Source organism: Eubalaena glacialis, chromosome 3 (genome assembly GCF_028564815.1).
Source record: "Eubalaena glacialis isolate mEubGla1 chromosome 3, mEubGla1.1.hap2.+ XY, whole genome shotgun sequence".
Lineage (NCBI taxonomy): Eukaryota > Metazoa > Chordata > Mammalia > Artiodactyla > Balaenidae > Eubalaena > Eubalaena glacialis.
Window position 1 is genome coordinate 185,611,872 of NC_083718.1, and position 17,386 is coordinate 185,629,257.

The 17,386-nt window shown below is 39.4% G+C and overlaps 1 protein-coding gene across 5 annotated transcripts in view; it reads right to left on the bottom strand.

Moving 5' to 3' along the window:
* Positions 1-17,386, bottom strand: part of VPS13D (vacuolar protein sorting 13 homolog D) — a 241,012-nt gene that overhangs the window by 149,406 nt on the left and 74,220 nt on the right. For 4 of the 5 annotated variants that reach the window (XM_061184936.1, XM_061184937.1, XM_061184935.1 and 1 more), the window contains exons 33-39: positions 16,176-16,331; positions 14,788-14,998; positions 14,180-14,254; positions 11,355-11,561; positions 9,814-9,903; positions 7,057-7,197; positions 4,538-4,660 (exon numbers count right to left, since the gene is read on the bottom strand). In XM_061184936.1, the coding sequence (XP_061040919.1) occupies positions 4,538-4,660; positions 7,057-7,197; positions 9,814-9,903; positions 11,355-11,561; positions 14,180-14,254; positions 14,788-14,998; positions 16,176-16,331 (1,003 nt within the window). Of the gene's footprint in view, positions 1-2,077; positions 2,153-4,537; positions 4,661-7,056; positions 7,198-9,813; positions 9,904-11,354; positions 11,562-14,179; positions 14,255-14,787; positions 14,999-16,175; positions 16,332-17,386 lie in introns of all 5 variants that reach the window. The other variant, XM_061184939.1, reaches the window with a different exon arrangement.

Sequence of the window (17,386 nt, forward strand, 5' to 3'; positions counted from 1 at the left end):
CTGCTCTGCTTTATTACAGGAGATAAAGGGCCCAGGAGGAAAAGAAGCCAGATGTGCTTTCATATCCCACTGTGAGCCAGACTCAAAGTTTCCATTTGCAAATTAGATTTAAAAAGAACAGGTGGCAAACGGCTTTGATCACATTGTAACACAGAATAAAGTGCTAGGAATCCATATAAAGATATTCACAAGTGTATTGCTTTGGAATTAAGTAGCCTGGGTAGGCACACTGCTAAGGTCCCCAAGCTTCTTGTGTGGATTACACATACCAGCAGAGACCTCAGCAACCTGCCTCTCTGAGGATAAAAATACACGGAGTGCTCACAAATCCAAACTCAACACCAGGGGACAGATCTGACATCTTCCACACTAGGGTCCAAATCAACTGTGTACCTGCCTTGGGCACAGCACCAGAGAACAAAATCCCCAAGTCTGGACTTCCCTGGTGGCGCAGTGGTTAAGAATCCGCCTGCCAATGCAGGGGACGTGGGTTCGAGCCCTGGTCCGGGAAGACCCCACATGCCACGGAGCAACTAAGCCCGTGTGCCACAACTACTGAGCCCGCGCTCTAGAGCCCACGAGCCACAACTACTGAAGCCCCTGTGCCTAGAGCCCGTGCTCTGCAACGAGAAGCCACCACAATGAGAAGCCCGCGCACTGCAACAAAGAGCAGCCCCCGCTCGCCACAACTAGAGAAAAGCCCGCACACAACGACGAAGACCCAATGCAGTCAAAAATAAATTAATACTTTTTTTAAAAACTTAAAAAAAAAAAAAGAACTCCCCAAGTCCACCAAAGAGAACAGTATTCCCTGGTGGCCTCAGAAAACCTCCTCTAGTGACCAGACCTAATTGGTTCATAGGCTGAAAGAACCCCAAGCTCCTCATGTCCAAGTTCAGCTTAAATGGCTCCACCTAAGGAAATGTCTGCCCCTGCGGATTCGCTCCCCAGGGCAATGTGGCCGTTATAAACAGTGCGGGTTCTTATGCTATGTAAGCAGCTCAGCCTATCAGAAAGGACCTGGCTTGTAAATCATGAGAAATAGATTAAAGTCCCAGGTCTGCTACTAGCCAGTCATGTGAATGGAGGCAAGTTACTTAGTCTCTCTGACCTTCTGTCCCCATGCTAAAAAGGAATAATGCTTTGCTTAGCCTGAAAGATGAAATAACAGATATAGAAAAGCTGAGAAGTATAAATCCATGGATCCTGGGCCTTGTGAGCCCTCCCCACGAACACCCATCCTGGTAAAACCTTTCAGAAAAAAAACATAATACTGCCGCCACACATTAATATCCCTGTTCTGAACTCCTAGTAGAGGAAGCTCAAAAGGCCCTTTTTACAAAATATACCATGACCCGGGATCTGGTGGTGTTAGCCAAGCATAAACATAAATCATTCAAATTAAATTGCACTCCTTCAAACAAATGAAGAACTGAACATCTTGGGATTCTAATTCCTTGATGTTTATGGTGTTTTCCTCTCGTATTTACTTACCAGTCAAATTCTCAAGGAACCTTAAAGGATCAGAGATATAAACAAAGAACATTCTCTTTTCTACCTCCTAAGAACCTCAATTCATTTCTAAAGAAATTAAGATTTGTGTCTAAGCAATTATTTACTGGAAATTTTTTTCTTAGCTCTATTCCTGCTCTTTGTAGTTCCTATTCCACGAGCCCCTTGCATTACCATAAGAATAACATTCACTGAGTATTCTATAAACAAAGACTTGTAGCACTGCTTGATGGAGGATGGTTTTCTTCCATTCATTTGCTTTTCAGTGTGAGACATCACCTCTAACTGACATTGGATGTTTCTGCATCATTCACTGTGAAGTTGATTCCATTTCCACTAAGGGTTAAAGCAGATGGAAGAGACAGAATAAGAATCAGCACATCACTTCCTTCTGATATAAGATGCCACTTTGTCCATTAGTTGGAAATGATCTTTCCTGTTACTAAAGCAAAGTATTCACAACTGGGTATACCCCCATTCAGGTCCCGTATTCACACAAAATCGATGTACAAGGCAGTTCTTAAAACAGGAAAATAAAGCAAGCCCTCGCTTGGCTATACTGTACCTCTAGCATAGATCTGGTGCTCTAGGTTAGTCAGACTGGCTGTACTCCTAGTTCTAAGGTAGACAAGGGGGAGGCCTGGTAGACAGGAAAGACAATGTTAGAGCATAAGAATCAATATAGTGAAAAAGAAGACTCATCTCCAAAACATAAGCACAAATAGAGTACATTACAAAAATAGCAAGCATCATGCACTTATAGGCTCATTCCTTTAGTGACTACTAAGAGCCAAGGAGGTACCTGACAAGGTGAGCAAGACAGTTTTTATGCTGGCTTTTACTGTGGAGGCTGTGCTAACAGAGCATGCTCCTTTTTTTTCTCAATCGGGGAAAGAAAATGTACTCACAGTCACTTGAACACAATGACAAGCCTTTTGAGGATTTTTAATTTAAAGCATGTATGTTCTCACATGGCATAGAAAAGTTACCAAGAGCAATCAGTACAGATTTTAGTGGGAGTTGCTCCGTTCCAATTGGAAAAGGCAGTAGCAGTAGAATGCTAATCCCCCACGGTCTCAAAAATTCAAGGGAAGGAATCAGTCTGTGTTTCAAGTTTCAACAATCTCTTCTGAGGAGATATCTCATGGTATTATTTATATTATACATTAAACATGGAAGCTTTTAGAATTTTTTTTTTTTTTTTTTTGGTATTTCCACAAAATGTCCTTGAATACAAAACTAATGAACTAATTAAGGTGCCATACCATCCAGGTGTACTTGCAGAATCTCAGCCCTTCCTGAACAAAGCCAATAGTTATGTCAAAAACTAGGCCATTATTTTCTTTCCCCTGCTAAAGGAACAGTAAGAAATCAGCAGCTCCCTTAGGCTGAATTTCATATTAAGAACCTCTAAGTCAAGGGCTCATTTTGAAGCTGGCCTGAATAAAATACACAAATTTGGGGGGAATGTGACTAAATATTCTTAAATAAGAGCTGAAGGTTTGTGATCAGTTCAACAAGAGTCAAACCTCCTGACTTTCAAAACGAATGCCCAACAATTATTTTAGTAGGCCTAGTAAGAGAATACAATCCTATCTGCTATTCTACCATCCCAGAATTCTTAATAAGTAAAGAGGTTTGGAAATTTAGCTATGTTCGCATATGCCTAATTAAAAAGATATATTACACCTTTATAAGCCTAAGTAACCATAAAGATCTGTAAGTAAATAAAAATCCAGATTTAATTTAGCAGGCATTTAACATAGATAAGGTAGCTTATTAACTATAAAAAAAGAGGAGATGTTAAAATAAAGAGGGAGGGGAGCGGTGGGAGAGGGACAAAAGAAAACTCCTTCATCAGAATCCTGAAGATTCGGCCTTCCTAGTGTTTGCACTGAGTCTGGATTTAAGATCCCTCTGCATGAATAATGTTTTTAGAAACACATTCTCTAGGACACATTACATATTACAAAGATTATTCAGAGTCTTCTGGGTAGACTACGTTACATTCTCTTGACACACAAATTGGGAAGGTTAGAGGAGGAGCCAGAATTGAAGCTGATGATATCTGAAAAGCCCTGGCTCCTAAGCAATGGCCTTGAGACTCACAAGCAACAGCCTGGGAATACAGAGAGCAAGCAGAGCTGACGTGTCCTTGTCCCTCCTTCGAGAAGTACAAGGCAGATAGAAAGTCCATTTATACACCCTGAGGAGAGACGAACCAAATACTTCGTACACTAAGAAAATCCATCTTCCCATGACACGTTTGCAGACCAGATGGAACAGTTAAGTATTCATGAACTATGTGAAGTCCAGCCAAAACTCCCCAAAGAAACCACACTGAAAGAACTGGGGCTGAGTTGAATTTGGATGACAATGGCTTGTGGAACAACTAAGGACCATGCAGTTGGCCATCACACTCTCCCCAGCTCTGAGGAAATCAGAGCTCCATGGCGAAGCATTAAATAAGGAAAGAAAACATCGTTAACAGAGAACACACTGACTCCTCTTTCTTCAAGAGGCTGGGTATTCAATTCTCTTCTACTTTATAGTACAGGGCCCCCCTTTAAACACTTGCTTCCACGTGGGAGCCTGCCCTCCCTCTCTTCAAGAATATATCCAACCTATCTCTAGATTTAGAAAACTGAAAAGATGTTCTTAAAGATCCAGAACAAAAGTCCAATCAATTAAAATGTTCTGACGAGTAAAACACAAACTGACCAATGGCCACTCCTGATGCATCTTCAGGTGCCCCAGTTCACGTGCCACATGACCAGACTTAGGAATTGCATACTGCAGGTCCTTCCTCTCCCACAATGGTGAAATTAGAGCTCATATTAAGAGTTCAGCGTTTTGTGCCAGAAAAAATGTCCCTTCCAAAGACTAAAACAGAACTATAGAAGACAGTCAGAATTTCCTGTAGGTTTTTCCATAGAAAATGATGGTTCTACTTGAATTTCTCAATGAAACATGGCTCTGTAGGTCAAAGGTGATTTAGTCAAACATTTGTAGAGAAAAATCTTACTTTGTCCAAAGCATGGAGGATCCACTGAAGAGCCCATCCAGTCTTCCGATGTGGTTGAATCTATTTCCTTGTCCTGTTTACAGTAATCTGCCATCCACGATTCCTTAGTACTTACATATTGGTCTAGAAAAAAGTCCCCAAAGATAATTAAGAACAGAAGTAGAAAAGATTGGGTGTTCAAGTCAGATGACTTCAATTCAACAAAACAAGCTTTTATCGAATGTCTGACTAAATGCTAGGCACCACACTAGATTCTGAGAAAGCTGGTCCCCTGAAGAACCTCATGCTCCACTGGAAGAAATTAACATTAACAAAACAACCATCATCACAAAACTATCCCACAATGTGAAAGGAGCTAAAACAAAGATACAAATAAAATGCTATGGGAGCACATAACAGGGGAAGATTTATTCTGCTTTGGCAGAAGTGGAAGAATACACACCAAAGCGCATGGCAATCTTCAGAGAGGTGAGGACCTTTGTTCTAGGTCTTGAAGAATAGGTAGGGTTACCAATAGGATTAGGGATACAGGGACACTCCAGGCAGAGAGAACAGCATATGTAAAGACTTCAAGACATGAAAGTACATGGCACATTCAGGGAACACTGAATACTTTGGTGTGACCTGGTACAACATACTGGGGTACAGGGACATAGCAAAGTCTAGAAAAGAGAACAACTTGCTTTGTGAAGAGCATGACATGCCATGCTAAGGGGCAGGGTTTGGAGACAGAAAGACCAGTTAGGAGGCTATTTAAAAAACCCCCAAACTCAGGAGGCTGAAATCCAGCTGACAACTGTCCAGGAGTGGTTTTACTTTTTTGAGAGGAGAATTATAACGGGAAGAGCAAAATCATTACACACCACACTTGGATAAAGACCTTTTATACTAATTAAAGCACTACACTTTTTATTTTTTTTTTAATTAATTTTTATTGGGAGTATAGTTGCTTTACAATGTTGTGTTAGTTTCTACTGTACAGCAAAGTGAATCAGCTATACGTATACACACATCTCCTCTTTTTTTGGATTTCCTTCCCACTCAGCCATAAAAAGGAATGAAATTGGGTCATTTATAGAGTACTACACTTTTTAAAACAAGAATGATTAGTTTCTGTTTTTCAGCTCCAATATTTAGCTACAAAAATGATATTTATTTAAACACTAAGAGGTCACAGCAATTGTTTCTGGGTTTCAGCACAATTTTAGGAATAAGGAATTAAAGGTTAAAAAAACCCAGTTTTACCACTGACAAGAACGCTTTTTGGAAGATATTTTTAATTAGATACTCATCAGAAATATCAATAGAACTCTTTTGAGGTTAGCTCTCGTTTACTGTAGCTTTTCAAAGAAGAGTCCCAAACTTTATCTAAACTTCCAGATGAACAGATTATATAAGAAATAACATGGGGACCAAAATAATATGGAAGAATCATGAGATCAACTTACTATTACGTTGGTGAAATTAATGAAATGTGTAAAGGTAAAACAGTGGTTTTAAAATCTGGGGATCAATAAACTTACAGTCTCATTTCACTATACATTCTCTCCATCTTAGTCGGACATGGAATAAGCCAATGAATATTCTATGAGCCTCAACCCAACACATACACTGAAGAAAGTTCATAGATTTTCAATATAGTACGCCTTCCATATCTGTGGGTTTTGCAGCGGATACAGAGGGCCAACTGTATTCATTGTACTAGGCCATTTTATTACAAGGGACTTGAGCATCCACAGATTTGGGGGGGCGGTGAGGGGTATGGGGTGTGGTGCTGGAACCAATCCCTTTGGATACTGAGGCACAACTGTAGTATGTGCTATCTATCACTCAGAGATAACTACAGTGTTACAAAAAATCAGATCCTGTAGATCAGTAACTCAAAGAGTTGAGTGTAGTTTTCATAGTGAAAGTAGGCACTACCTGACTGTATGATAATGTTACTCTTCTTTTGATATAAAGACAAGTATAGAGACAAGATTCTGACACACTACATGGAATCCAGGAGTGTACATTTCAGTGTTGTCAAAGAAACTTTCAGAACACACACCATTAGCTTGGCAACCCTTTAACTCAGTGATTTTCAGAGTTAGGTCAACATGATACTTGATGGGAAACAGCACAAGCAACCTACCCTGCTATAGACAATCAAAATTATACCTTTTAAGAATTATTCTGTGTATAGTCTGAGAGAAATGAATCTAAACTCACTTCTAGGACATTTAATAAGTGCCAGTGACCAAGCATCATGGGGAGAAAGTTCGTCATGGACATGAATGTTTCCCATGTAGTCTAAGCTCTTGCTTGATCACTGAGAGGATTAATATGGGATGCCACCTCCAGAGCTATGGGTTGAGAAGCATTATGAGGCCAGGTTAGGGTTTATCAGGAAAGCAGCCATGATGAGTAAACTGTCTGGTATGGGCCCAAGTATTTGCTAAACCAGGATTAACAGTCTTCCAGACAAGGGACTTACGCACAGAAAGGTACCAATGTTCTAAAGACAGCTTTCCACTCACCAATTAGTACAGAGGTGATATTGATATCCAAACGGTGTTTGGCCTTGGCTTCCAGCTTCAGCCGAGGAGGATGGAGACGACTAGCTGCCTGTTGTTGCCAGGATACAGAGCATGGCCAGGGCTCAATAAATGGCTCCCAGCCTAAAAGAACACAGGAAATAAGACATCTGCTCAGCAGATATCAAGAGTTTACAGGGGAACACCATTCACAAATGCTCAGCAAGGACATACTATAGCTAATAGCTTTCTATTTCCAACTTGATTTCACAATGGAAACACCATCTTTAGCTGCAGGTCACCTTACAAATGTCTGTGCTGTCTCGAGGACATGAGTACAAGAGCACACATGCACCCCAACCATGGTCTCCCAGAGGTGGGAGGAAGGAAGGCAGGGGGTATGTGCCCTCTTCTATTTAAGAGCAGGCAGGACCTGTTTTTGATATATTCAAGTAGAAAAAAGTGTCTCAGACTCGGGTTGGAAGAATAGTGTCAGCGGCTGAAGTAACTATTAAATTTGATTACCCTGCTTACATCAAGAACCCATTGGCTGAATAAATAGGTATACTTGAAATTCATTAACTTAAATTTTTCCAAATTTTTATTTTAAAACGTGTCATATGTACAGAAGTTATTTATAAACAACATATATGTATGGTTTAAAGAATAAAATTACTGCAAGCACTCACGTACTCACTATTCAGCTTAACAGAAAATTATATGTGCCTTTGAAGCCCCTGAGTACCACTCCCCACCAAACCTCTTCCACCCGACTCCAACTAACCATTAGCTTGAATTTTTAATCATTTCCTTGCTCTTTATACTTTTACCACCTATGTATACATTTCTTAAGAATACATAGTTTGTCCTGTTAGGGATCTTCACATAAACAGAATCCAACAGTGTGTATTCTTTTTTTTTTTTTTTTCATTTATTTATTTATTTGGCTGCATCGGGTCCTAGTTGCAGCACGCGGGATCTTTCGTCGTGGTGCATGGGCTCTTCCTTGTGGCGCGTGGACTTTTCTCTAGTTGTGGCACGTGGGCTCTAGAGCACACGGGTTTAGTTGCCCCACAGCATGTGGGATCTTAGTTCCCCGACCAGGGATCGAACCCGCATCCCCTGCATTGGAAGGGGGATTCTTAACCACTGGGCCACCAGGGAAGTCCCTGTGTGTATTCTTCTGCAAGTTTCTATTTTTGCTCAATAGCATTCTTTGAGATTCACTCACATTGATGCCATGTAGCTGTGGTACATTTTTTTCACCACTGAACTGTAATCCACTTACGAACATACCACAGTTTATTTATCTATTCTACTGCTAAGAGACACTTCACTTGATTCCAGTTCTGCCGCTATTAGGAAGACCACTCTGGAAGCAGTCTTGTACTTGTTTCCTAGTACTCATAGACAGGAGATTCTCTAGGGTACAGATCTAGAAGAAGCATACTGAAGGATTGCCGAGTATGCTTCTAAGTCATGTCAAACTGTTTTGCAAAGTGGTTGTCCCAATTTACAATTCTGACAGCAGGAAATAAGAGTTCTAGGGCTCATATCTTCACCATACTTAGTAGTGTCACACTTCCTTTTTGCCAGTCCATTGGGTGAGAAAAATGGTATCTCACTGTAGTTTTAAAGACAAATTTTCAAGGCCAGTTAATTTTTAACAGTTTTCTAAATACACTCCATCAGCCATAGATGAGGCGATTTACCAACACAAATCCAATCCAACATGTAGCATAATGTCGGTACATGCATCTCCTCACACCATTTAGCACTAGTGACGTGAATGTGTTCATGCAACTTTAAAAGTAAGCAATAATTGCTTTGGGAAAATAAATGATTCTCAAAAAAATAGCTACCATATGCCCTGTAAAACTTTCTCTTAACTAGCAAGGCTTGGGCCATTATTCTAAAGTTAAACATTTTGAACAATTAGGAAATAAGAGTATTGCCTTTAAGTGAATCCAGATCAGAGAGGGGAGAATGTTAACTAACATATAAAATCGAATGTGACACGTACTCTAGAACAATCAGCAGCAGCACAACACACTGGAAGCTTAACTTTCCAATGACATCAAGGGAGCAACCCCTCTTCGACACAACTTGGTTTACTCCACCCACACCTATGAAGAACTCTCTTAAGGCAAAGAACGTCGCAGCTCAAACTACTCAGCCCTGATACAGGATGGTTCCTGAATGTCCATCTGTATAGGCCCTTACCTTGGTCTTTCCAATGGAAGGAAAGAAACCTGAAAATGCCTTGTAGTATATCCAAGTTTATGTCTCTGGAAGAACAGCTTGCCCTGATCAACTGTGTCCTACTCTAGGGAGTAGGTACGGCAGGTTATACATTGTCACTGACTCAGTACTCTTCTAATGAGACAAACAAGTCCAATAGGGAGTGAGGAGGCCTGAAATTTAAAATGCTTATGGGCTTAAATCTCACTTGAAATTTAGCTACTATCAGGGCCAGACAAATGATCCTTCACAATTGAGCAATTTCATGTTCTGAAATGAGCCAAACTGCAGGATGAAAAAGAATTAACACCAAAACTTCTTTTTAAAGAATTCAGTTGTGACTTATCAAATATATTCTTAGAAATATGAAAAATCTGTATCTTTTGTGCTTGTGCAGTCACTTATTTTTCGTCTTTCCCTGTCCTATCCCACCCCTTTGCCTCATGTAAAATTTATGTAGAAATAGGCCCAGGCAAATGTCGAAGTGTATTTTTTAAATCCCATGATAATTATACTGACCTGAAAGAGCACGGTTATAATAATCTCCAGAAAGGGTGAAGTGGGCATAGCCTTCAGGGCTAGTTCTTACATGCTGCAGAAAATTCAGACCTGCAATGAAAGCAAATCTTATTGCAGTGGTAGGGTGGGAATAACCAAAACTTTCTTTTGCTGACAAATCATATAAAAGAGATGTTAGAAAAACAAACACATAGATACAAAGAACAGAGTAGTGGTTACCAGAGGGGGAAGGGACAGGGGCGAGAGCAGGGGTGATCAACTGTATGGTGATGGATAGAAACTAAATTTTTGGTAGTGAGCACACGGTAATGTATACAGAAATGGAAATATAATACTGTACACAAGAAACTTATATAATGTTATAAACTGATGTTACCTTAATAAAAATAAAACAAAGAGATGTTAGTTATAGCTACCACTGATGATCTTATAGGAGAACACACAGATGTATCAAAATTTGATATTTTGTTCATCATGGTTTTTTTTTTTTAATAAATTCTGATTTTTAAAAATACTCCATTAAAATATCATTTATCTTAATTACTGAGTTTTGTGGTACCCCTTTAAATGCTGTGAATGAGGTAAATGCCTCATTTGCCTCCCCACCAATTCCAGCCCCAGCATCCAGGTGTATCTCAAGCCTGTGGGAACATTAAAAGACATATTTCTACCTGAATATCTGAAAAGAAGGTAGAGTAATGAGAACAGTCATGCCTTCATAAATATTAGCTCAAAATTTCAAGATAACCGTAGAAAAATAAGAAATAATTATTTTCTGCAGAAAAGATACTCATGGAAACAGTCAAAATTCCAGTTGTTAGTTTCAATCAAGTGGCCCTTGTGGTGCCTAGAAGCACAGGGAAAAGGAAAATCTCCAGAATGTGTAAAAGGTCAAATTAAATCCCCAGAACCAACTTTTCCTTGAAGGGAAAAGAGGCTAGCAAGATCAAAACAAAAGAAAATTAAAAGTAAACACAGCAGTGAGATTCTCCTTTACTCTCCTCACGAGCCTCATCTGACACAGCTTGCAAAGATGCGATTGAGGATAAAGCCCTCCTGCCCTGGTCTCCACTCTGCTGAAGGACAGCTCTCAGGTGAATAGGGTTTCACCTCCTACCCGGCCTACAGAGGAGACTCTGGTGAGCCTCTGTGTTTTTTAATTTTCAAAAGACATACAGCTTGGAAACATTACTTTCTAAGCTTATCTTTTAAATTCCTTTAATAACAGTACTCCCTACAATCTTTAGATACACGAAAAGATAAACAAAATGGAGAGATCAGGGATTATTTAACTAGAGCTGTTAATAGAACAGAAATTTCATCAATGACAATTTCTATTATTCCCAAGCCATGGTCTGAAGGCCACATACGGCAAATAAATACACGTTTCTTTAAAATACAAATAATGGAAAACATATGTAAAACCATTATCTAAGTTTCTCCCATTCTATTAAGTACGGGAGAGCATGAACAACATGAAGAAAAGACGGCGGTTCATTGCACATCTTCTCGATGAACCTGAGGGTCGGGCGCGCACTCACGGGAGAAGGTGAGCTCAGCGAGAGGGACGTCGCGGTCCATGCAGTCGTCGATGAAGCAGATGCACACGCTCTCAGCTTTCATCTCCACGCCCGAGATCAACCGTGCCGGCGCAGCCACCTGGCTCTCTCGGCTGTTAGAGGCCAGGGAAAGAGACGTCAGGGGCTCAGCATTCTTGAACAACCAACTTGCTGCCTTTTTCAGTTGACCTGCAAAGAAATTAAAAGGTGATCAGTTCAATCCGTTCCCACAGCTACTCAAGCAAATCAGAGAGGAAACAGAGAAATACATTTGATAGGGACCTACTGGACAGCCCAAGAGAACCTTAATGCCAGACAGACACTAACAAAGAAAAAACAGCATAATAATAGGAATCCTGCTCTTTAGCAGACAGAACAAGGCCCTCTTTGCTGCACACCTCTGCTCAAGTTTACCACACCTTTCATGACCTGGCTCAAAATGTCTCCAGGAAGCCATCCTTCCTCTACTGTGACATCTGTTGAAGGAGAGGAGAAAAGAGGAAAGGAGAGGATCCAACATTCCAGGTGCCACTCGGTACTATAATACTTAATCTTCCCTATGTAGTCTTGCATATCCTGATGTGCTGCTTTGTTAAGTGTTCTCAAATGCCTTACGTTGTACATACTTTGTCTTCTCAACCATGTGTGTAATATAAAACTATTAAATAACACCCCCTGAACACAACCAGATTGCTAAAGCTAAAAAAGAACAGAACAGAAAAAAGAAAAGCAATGCAACCCCACACTTATAAATTACCAGAGGCCAGTGCATGTAACAGTGGTAAGTGGTTAAGGGCATGGGCTTTGGAGCAAGATGGCCTGGCTTCTGATCTTGGCACTTACCAGATGTTGGATCTTGGACAAGTTACTTGATCTCTCTATGCCTGACAGCACCCGCTTACAGGACGGACATGAGGAGGAAACAAATGAGTATGTGGGAGGTTCTCAGATCAGAGCCTGGCATATAACAAAGGCTCTATAAACATTAGTTGGTATTATCATCTTCATTATTGATGGAAATAAACCTTAGTTACTAAAGAAATAAAAATTAAAATCCAAAAGGCTCTTAGAAATTTTTCGAACGTGTTTGAATTGTTAAAGAAAGAGCAAAAAGTAGGAAATGTAAACATTAAGGGGTATGAAGTTAATTAAACCAAAAAGCAATGATGACTAGGTAAAAACAAAACTAAGGAACACAAGATAACTAGGTCTACCTTCATTTTCTCCAGAGGAAAAAGACAGGTAATGCAAGCAATTGTGATGAAACCACGTAAGTGGTCAAAGTTTAACCTGGTACAATCCTTTTAGAAAAAGATTTGTCAATTCAAGCAAAGAGCCTCAAAAATATATCTACATTCTCTGATCCAGTTTTTACAATATTAAGTCTCACTACCAAAGAAATAGTTAAAAGATGTAGACAAAAGTTCATACACAAAAATATTTATTACAGAATTGTGTATGATAATGAAAGAATGAAAAACAACTTAAGAATGGTTAAATCATAATGTATCTTCTGATCAATGTAAAAAAAATCAACGTTTACAAATAATTTTAATGACATGGGAAGACGCTGCTATTAAGTATATATTATAATAAAATTGTAATTATAATTCTATAAAATTGTATTTGCAATACTATCTACCAACATGTATAATATTACGTGTGTGTGTGTATATATATATATATATATATATATATATATATATATATATACACACACACACGTGTGTTGGATACACGGGCATACCTCGTTTTATTGCACTTTGCTAATACTGTGTTTTTTACAAATTGAAGATTTGTGGCAACCCTGTGTCGAGCAAGTATACTGGCACCATTTTCCAATAGCATTATTTAATTAAGATATGTACATTTTTAAGACATAATGCTACTGCACACTCAACAGACTACAGTATAGTGTAAACGTAACTTTTATATGCACCGGGAAGCCAAAAAATTTGTATGACTCGCTCTATTGCGATATTTTCTTTATTGCGGTGGTCTGGAACTGAACCCCCAATATCTCCAAGGTCTGCCTGTATACAGTACATAGAGAAATAAAAAGAGAGAATATACATGCAAGTATCAAGACCGGGAAAAAATACAGCTTTTGCTGTATCTCTGATTTGAAGAGAAAGGGGAACAAAGAGGGAGGTAGAGAGGTAGTGTGATGCAGTGGAAAGAACACGGGCACACCTGGCTTTAAACTCATCCCAGCCCCGCATTAACAGGTGGCCTGAGATGAGTTTATGTACCCTATCTGAGCTGGTTTCTCCAACTGGAGTGAGGGTAATGATGCCTGCCTCCAAGGGTATGAGGATTCAACAAGAAGCAGGACTAGGCCCAGAGGAGCTCAATAAATGGCCATGCCTACCAGCGTCACCGCCATTACCACTCCCACTAGCAACAGTGCTAACATCTACAGAGGACGTGCTGTGTGTCAGGTACCTTCTCCTGTCCTTTGCATAGAGTGACTTCTTTATATCAAACCTCTGAGGGATATCCTCTTACCCTCACTCTACAGATAAGGAAGCACGGGTACAGAGACGTGAAACTTGCCCAAGTCACGAACAAGTAGCCAGCAGGTGGCAGAGCAAGGATCTGAAGCCAGGCAGTCAGCTCCAGAGCCCATAGCCATGTCCACTATAAAATCCTGTGTCTCATTATTACTGGCCCAAGATTGTCTTCAGCCCACAGAAAATCATGGAGGGTCTCCAAAACACACTCCAGCTCATGGAAAGATAAACATTATCAAACATTACCGTTTATCAAGATAAACAGCTGATAAAGGAAAGTCTTATTCAAATTACCTTGACACACCAAGAGAGCTTTGCGGCAGTCATCCATGCCAAACCCCAGCTCCTGCAGTCTAGCCAGTTGTAACTCTAGGGGGGAAAAATGGTATATATATTTTTGTAAGTAATTTAATGTAAGTTAACCCACAGACTAATTGAAGCAAAAAAGAACCAAAAAAAACAAGAAAAGAAATTCAGAAACTGGGGACTCAAACACTGCACTGCTATAGGCAAAAGTAAGCTCTTAATTAGAATTTATCAACTGTACCCTGAAATTTTTAAGTCTTTTCCCTATATTGGCTGTCTTTTAAATGCTTACAACTGAAACTTAGTATTATTATCCATATAAGTTTGGAGGAAAACTTGAAGTTTAAAACTAAACCTTAGCATTATCCATACCTCTGAAAGAAACTGTAAAAGGAAAAATACTGTAGGCTAGAACAGTTGGTTTGGGCTGTTTATTTTTAAATTAAAAAAAATTAGACAGTCATACTTAAGACCTACAATTATACTTAATGACACAATTATACCCTGAACAATTTAATTGTGCAAAAGAAAATCTGAAAAGTTAAAAAGAAGGGGAGTTTTGGGAAGACTCAGTGGGTTTTATGGTTAATACTTACCCAGGACAGGGTCTAAGGTGTGTCTTGTCCCTTCTCTGATTTCCTCTCCCCTTCGAGATGCACCAGGAAGGTAACTGCTGAAGGAGTTAGCGTCCAAGGCCACTGTGTCTGGTACTGCAGCATTAGCTTGCTCTGGGATGGATTTTGCAATGGCAAGAAACAGCTGAACATCATTATAGGAGAGTCTGATATCCAGGGCCTGTAACTGAATCTAACAAAATTTAAAAGGTGGCAGTTTTTAAAGTTGCACTTGCTTTTGTGTCCACACCTCTTACAGGTATCACTCTAATTCAAGTTCTAGAAATCCAACAGACATTTCTCATTTTGAAGACAGGGGAGATCTTGAAATTAAGCATTAATAGCCATGAGGTAAAATGTCTCAGCTGTGAGGTCAAATGTCACAAAACTGTACCAAATAAAAAATACTAAGCAAGGAAAATTACTAGAGCACTTAATACTTCAGTAGAATGATTTTCATACAAGCATATTAATCATCAAAGCAGAGAATCAGAGAATGGCTCTGGTGGAGACAGGATCACCTATTAGCAACACTCCGTTAATCCATTTTGCTTTGATCTATTTAATTTTTTTAAATCTCTGACCACCCAACAAAATTTCTCTCTCCTTTATTCAAACAGAACTTTAAATGAGTCATGTTCCACGTTAATATTTCTGAAAATCTGGTCTTCCTCAGACAACAGCAATTCAGCTACCACTGGTAAAAGCAGTACAGACACCAACACAAGACCACTTTAAAATGGGATGTCTGTTTGAAGTCTGGGTATAGTGCTCTATTTATTATTTATTTTTCATTTTTTTTTTGAAGCCCGAAAATCAGAATGCCTTTTCTCTCTCTTTCAAACCTCCTATGGTTCAAATGGATTACTAATTAATTATTCCCCCTCTACCAAAGAAACAAAACATCCAAGTCTTAAGCCATCCTGGCCTGGCTTCACCTGCTCTGCTTCTCCTCCCCTCTCCTCCTCACTGCCCTATAGACTTCTTTCTTCTAGTGAGACCTCCCTCGGTCTCAGGTCTGCGGGTCATTTCTGCCCCTGACTCTGCTGCTTCCTAATTTGCAATGCTCTCCTTCTCGGCCTATTTACATCCTACCCCTCTGATCAGACTCACTTTTAGCTTCACTCAGTCAATATTCCTAACTCTGCTTTCTGTAATGTTTTATAGAACTTCAAGATCACACCAGACAATTAAAAGGTCTTTTACCCTCCATAAGACTGAAAGATCTTCTAGGGCAGAGACACTGTCATATTTATTTTGTATTTGCTGAAGTAACAAAAATGTTGAGTTTGGCAGAGTAAATAAGTAGTTCAAGCAAAGGAAAGTGTTTGAGAGTGTCTCAGTGTGTTACACAGATTTGTCATCATTACCTCTAAGATAGGTGGGAAGTCTTCACTATTGAATGCATCCATCAATCCTGAACCATTCTGATAAGAAGAATTCCCCACCAGCTCCACTTGAATTTGTACTGGATCAACAATTGAAAGAGCTGTGTCTTGCTCATTTCCTAGTCGGCATGAAAACACCTAGAGAATGAAATGCAATATGGCAAGAATTAATGTCTGATTTAGCAAGAGTCTAACCATCAGGAGAAAAAGAGACTATCTCAGAAGCACTCAGCCCTATAATATCAAAAAACCCATAACAACCATTGAAATGAACATTGTGGAGAGGGAGGCTGATGCTCTCACCCACTGCCAGGAGCACAGTGGTTCGCCCGTGGGAAAGGCAGTTTAGCAATATGTAACAAGAGGCTTAAAAATATCACACCCTTTGATCCAGTAATCCTACTTCTTACTAGGAACTAGCCCAAGGAAATAATGCAAAACATAGAAAAATTCACTGAACCATTATTTAACAGTTAATTAAAAAATTAAGAGCAACCAAAGTTTTATCATATCTACTCGGTGGAATATTTTGTGGCCATTTAAAAGGAACAGTTTAAAAGACCATATGAAACATAAGAAGACAGTTACAATATAGGTTATGTGAAAAAGCAGCCCAATCAAAATAATATTACGCCATAACTATAAGGAAAGAAACACATCAAAATGTCAAGAGAGATTATGTAAGGTGGGATAGGTGATTTTTTTCCCCTCCCCTTCCCTAATTTTATGTAATATAGTTGTTACTTTCACAACTGAAAATAAATACATTAATTTTTGAAGCTAGGTGAAAGGTACACAGGGGTTCATTAGATTATTCTGTTTACTTTGTGTATGTTTGAAATGTTCTATAATAAAGAAAAACGTATTTATGGGGAGAGAAAAGGGAGGGAGGACTCCCATTCTAGGACCAAATTATGTTGCACGCTCAAGAAGACAGAAGAAAGCATTGCTTTGGTCTCCCTTGCTCCCTCCCCGCTTTTTGGCATTTTCTAGTGCTACTGAAAAACATGCGACACCAAGGTCCTCTGCTGTATTCAAGTTTAACTCATTTTGCTTTCTTTATAAGTTCTCCCCCAATGATGTATTAGGGTGGTCTTAAAATTCAGATCCAATTGTGCTGCCTAAAGAACAAGATTGAAAGGAATTTCCAGGAATCTCAAATATTTTGCCATGTAGTTTTTCTACGGCTTTGG